Source organism: Nannospalax galili, unplaced genomic scaffold (genome assembly GCF_000622305.1).
Source record: "Nannospalax galili isolate Female #2095 unplaced genomic scaffold, S.galili_v1.0 scaffold178, whole genome shotgun sequence".
Lineage (NCBI taxonomy): Eukaryota > Metazoa > Chordata > Mammalia > Rodentia > Spalacidae > Nannospalax > Nannospalax galili.
In genome coordinates this window covers 1,251,668-1,256,518 of record NW_008341757.1, presented here as the reverse complement: position 1 = coordinate 1,256,518, position 4,851 = coordinate 1,251,668, and the positions used below count along the sequence as shown (strand labels likewise).

General features: G+C 44.2%; 1 protein-coding gene across 1 annotated transcript in view; it reads right to left on the bottom strand.

Moving 5' to 3' along the window:
- Positions 1-4,851, bottom strand: part of Arid5b (AT-rich interaction domain 5B) — a 192,680-nt gene that overhangs the window by 94,377 nt on the left and 93,452 nt on the right. Inside the window, exon 4 of the mRNA XM_008837297.3 lies at positions 1,643-1,873. Within this exon, the coding sequence (XP_008835519.1) occupies positions 1,643-1,873 (231 nt within the window). The remainder of the gene's footprint in view (positions 1-1,642; positions 1,874-4,851) is intronic.

The following is a 4,851-nucleotide window of genomic DNA, read 5'->3' as shown; positions in this document are numbered from 1 at the left end:
GAATATGGATGGGAAATTCCCAAATATTGAAAAGGGCAGATTTGTAACTGCTGATCTGAAAGGAGAGGGTACTTAAAAGTTGTGTTGGATACAGTGATCTGCTTGAATAGAAAGACTGACTACTAAAATGTGGCGATAGGCCCTTCTTTGAAGAAAGAAAACACAATTTATACAAATCCTCTAACTCTCTTACCGATTGAGTCATTTGATAAATCAAAGCTGTAAAATACATCTGAAAAACAATTGAGAGAGAGAGAGAGAGAGAGAGAGAGAGAGAGAGAGAGAGAGAGAGAGAGAGAGAGAGAGAGAGAGAGAGAGAGAGAGAGAGAGAGAGAGAGAGAGAGAGAGAGAGAGAGAGAGAGAGAGAGAGAGAGAGAGAGAGAGAGAGAGAGAGAGAGAGAGAGAGAGAGAGAGAGAGAGAGAGAGAGAGAGAGAGAGAGAGAGAGAGAGAGAGAGAGAGAGAGAGAGAGAGAGAGAGAGAGAGAGAGAGAGAGAGAGAGAGAGAGAGAGAGAGAGAGAGAGAGAGAGAGAGAGAGAGAGAGAGAGACTGCCTTTAGATCTTTTGGTTCCCATTTCTTCCTCTCCTTCTTTCCTTCTCGGACAATCAAGTTCCATCCTTCCACCCTAGGTCCTCCTCTGTTCATATATCTACCTGAAAAGTCCCTCGTAGCAGCCTACACTGCTGAAGGCATGGACAGTCAACTTTCAGTGGACTAACAAAACCAAGTAGAAGTCTGTAAGTGCTAAGCAGGATAATCTCGATTTGAATACTCTGCAAACTAGAGGCAGTATAAACCAACAGGACCAGGGACTGCTCCTGCTCAAAGGAAGCTGATGTAATTTCTAGATTGGAGGTTTCAATTTCTTCTCCATATTGGTGCTTATGAAAAGTTGGGCGGGCCCTCAATGCCCTCGTCTATGTGGTGATTCTAAAAGAAGTGGGATATTCACACCTCTGTATGTAGAGGAATACCCAGTCCCTAGGGAACCACGAACACAACACAGTTCTTCAACAAATGGATGTGGAAGGTAAGATGCAAGAGCACAGGGGCTTGACTTGCCTTCACTGACATTGCACACTGCAAAGTTCCCCAAGGTGAGATGTGATCTCATAGCCCCTTGGACAACAGAGACACATGACTAGTCAACTAGGCAAGGATGCAGTGTGTGTGTGTGTGTGTGTGTATGTGTGTGTGTGTGTGTGTGTAAAACTTTTAAGGACATGGCATACCTATAATTCATGTATATATGTATGTATGTATCTATGTATTGATCAATCTATCATCTCTACCTTATGGTACTGAATGTATAATACAGTATAGATATAATACATGCATTTTACAGTGCCTTATAAAATTCTTAATTAAAAAAATCACTATTTAAATAGCCAAAACATTAAGAACACAAAAGCTTCCTGCCCCGAAGTCCAACTTCAAGGAGAACAAAGAAACTTCTGACGACTATATATTGAGCAACAAACCCCAAGCAAGTATTCCACACACCTGCTGAGAGGTGAGGGTACCTGTGCTGCAATAATTTGGCTTATGAAAGTACACCCTATTTCCAACACTGCTCAATCCAAGAACTGACAGTAACGATCCACTTGCACAAGTTTCAAGTAGAGGACAAAAAACAGACTCACCAAACTCATCGCATATACTCTCATTTTCTATGAGAGTGGGGTGATCAAAGGTGTCCCGACAGTACAGGATCTGGGGGTTTCTGCTGACCACTGCGATGCCCCCCAGTGCTAATGCAAACTGGTCTGTGAGGATGGAAGATGGCTTATCCTGGATCCGTTTAAGCATCGAGCGGTACCTGCAGTACTGAGGGTAGCTGAGCACAATCACGTTGGTTTCTTCCTCGTCCTCCCCTAGACAGAAGAGAGAGCAAGTCCATTAGTTTCTACTCACCATGGCACGGCCTTCAGTGCCGCAGTTGAGTTGTGATGGGTTGCTTCTGCTTTGAGAATGGAGATTTCTTCTTTAGCGGGCTCTCATCTTTACTAGTCTGGCAATACCAGAATCTTCTAAAATCCCCTCTCTCAATCCAGCTCCCCACCCTCAAAGCTTCAGGCGGCCCTGAGCCTAACTACTTTGTGGCTCTGGGGTCGTACACAACGTTTGGATCACCTGAGGCGGTAGAACCAAAACAACTGTTTCCAGAGAATTTGACAGATTTTTAAGATGACTGATGTCGGGGCTGGAAAGACTGCTCAGCTGTTAAGAGCACTGGCTACTCTGGAAGAGGACCCAGGTTTGGTTCCCAGCACCCACATGGCAGCTAACAACCGTCCATAACTTCAGTTCCAGGGGGATCTGGCACCCACTTCTGACCTGCATGGGCATTGCATGACATGGACGCCCTTATGTACATGCAGGTAATGTACACATGAAATAAAAATGACAATAAATAAAATATAAAAGTGTTTTAATGTTGCTAAGGTAGGGAAAACTGGTTTGCTGGGCCTCTTTAGTATTTGGTTTTAGATTGGATTATAGTGGTATTTTTTGTTGTTGTTATTGTTGGGGATCTCTGAAATGGTCATCTGACCCAAGAGACGTCTCCATGGATCCAAAGAGCATTCTCACCTGCTCTGGGGCTCAACAAACATTTTGTGTTCTCTTTTCGGGCCTGTAAAAGCCTGTGATCCCCACTCTTTTGGGACCCAGGGTCCCCTGGATTTGTTTTGGCCAATAAACGGCAACAGAAGCGGCAACTTTAAGAGCCAGTGTGCCACCAACCACACTGTCTCTGCCTTTGATCTGACCATCTGTGGTGCTCGGGCAACAGCTAGTCTGCCAGTTTGGGTCTTGGAGTGAAAACAGCGTGGAGAAGAGCCCCTGATCGATCCGAAATAAATACACAGTGCAAACAGAAAGGGAGCCTGTATTGTCTGTGATGATGCGACTTGGGGGGTAATTTGCTGTTACTGCATGATTTACCCCAACTTGACTGATACCTCCACCTTCTCTACCTCTCCATGCACTCAGACCCCCTATCTTTTAATGTTCTTCAAGTCCATCTGGTACCCTAACGCATCTCCGAGTACCATGCTGAGTGGGCTCCCTGAGCGTCCTGGTGATACACTTCCATCCGAACCAACTTAACTCAGGAGAGGATTTCAGAAAACAGAGTCAATTTTTCTCTTCCAATGATCCGGATGCTTAGTGACATCCCCACTATATTTTGTGCTCATTTACAAAAAGAAGATTCAATATGGACAAATCCTTCCTTCATCCTTAATCTTGAGAAATGGCAGGTACCCCGTTCTGGTAGCCTGCCACCTTCACTGTGCCAAGCAGAACTTGGGCTCTATAACCTGCTCGGCCATTATTTTACACACCCACAGCTACAGTGTGGGGGTCCAGCAGTTTCCAGACTTGTCATTTGCTCATCCAAAGGGAAAAACACTCAATATTTCAAGCCCTTACTATGCTGCAGAGGACTGCATGAGGCAGTTGTAAGGAGCACAGTCATTATCTTGGCCATCTGGTAAGCAGTGGGAGGTAAGGATGGAACACAATGATGGAACATAACCAGCACCAACGAAAGGTGTGCATGTGACCTTTGCAGACAGGAGGCCTAGATCTAGCTGTATCTCTAATTACGTTCACTTAGCTCCTCAGGCTGGAAGCTCCTCCAGGAATGGAGACATTCATCTGCCTCCCGTAGGACATCTTAAATGTCTTACATTTCCTAGACTCCTTCCTGCTCTGTGGCCAACCACTTCATCAGCTGGCTGACATACTTAGAAAGAAGTGTGTTTACCTGGGATGGAAGTCCACCAATAAAAACTAGTCTTGAGATGCTGATAGGTATCCCAAGACTTACCAAGCTGAGACTCGTACGGTAGGTCTGGACACTGAGTTCAAACTCAGTGGATTTATAGGTATGTTTGTTATACAGTAGTTAACACCTGGAAAGTTTTTGTGGAAATGTTCGCAGTGTCAGAAGTCCAAGTGCTATTTCAAGAAGTGGCTCTCAACCTGCCATTGGTGTTGTGTCCTATTTATATTATTACGCTGAATTTGTCCAGGATGTTGTGAATGACAGAAAGGAGCAGAAGCAGAAACTGCCAGGCTTTACTACTGAGCATGCTCAGGACCTGTACCACTCTGTACATAGTAAACAAATCCTATACAGATATGTAGTGGTTCCAAATCTACTTTGGAAGCACCACAGGCTTTCTGTGAAAGTCAAGCACTTTGCCTTAGAGTTCTTGAAATGAAATGGAGAAAGTTGTGCATTTCAGGTGAAAGGTCTGGTCTCCTGGGATGTGGGTTTACTTCACTCCTGTCCCCTCTTCATTCTACTGAGACTTTTTCATGATAATACAACCCCTGCCCTCTTCCTAATTTTCTGTGTGGGATATGGTCGGCTTTATGCCTCTCTCCTTTCCCTTCTACCTTTACCATTCCTCAGCCCTTCATGCTGTTCCTTAAACGCTATGCGAGCCATGAATCCTTCACTTACTGTTGGGGGAGACAAGCATTTTCCCTAACTCCCAACTCATGGACATGAGTCCTGTGAACATCCATTCATTCTGGGGACAATGTCCCAAAGAGTTGTCCTAGGAATGCTACACACAGTCACACGGGATGCCTGCAAAGAGTTAGATTCTGAGCACAACCCAAAATGCCTGTCTCGGATTTGCTAAGGTTGAAGGGCAGGAATTTGTGTTTTCAACAAGTACTTTGGCTAGTTCATGGACTCTGGACTTTCAAGCCACTGATTATGAGTCTGAATTTTTTTAATAGACTTACAGTGACTTACTTAGCTAGGGTAAATATATTTATATTATATATAACATAAAGACTCAGAATTACATTTTATATATGTATTGTATAT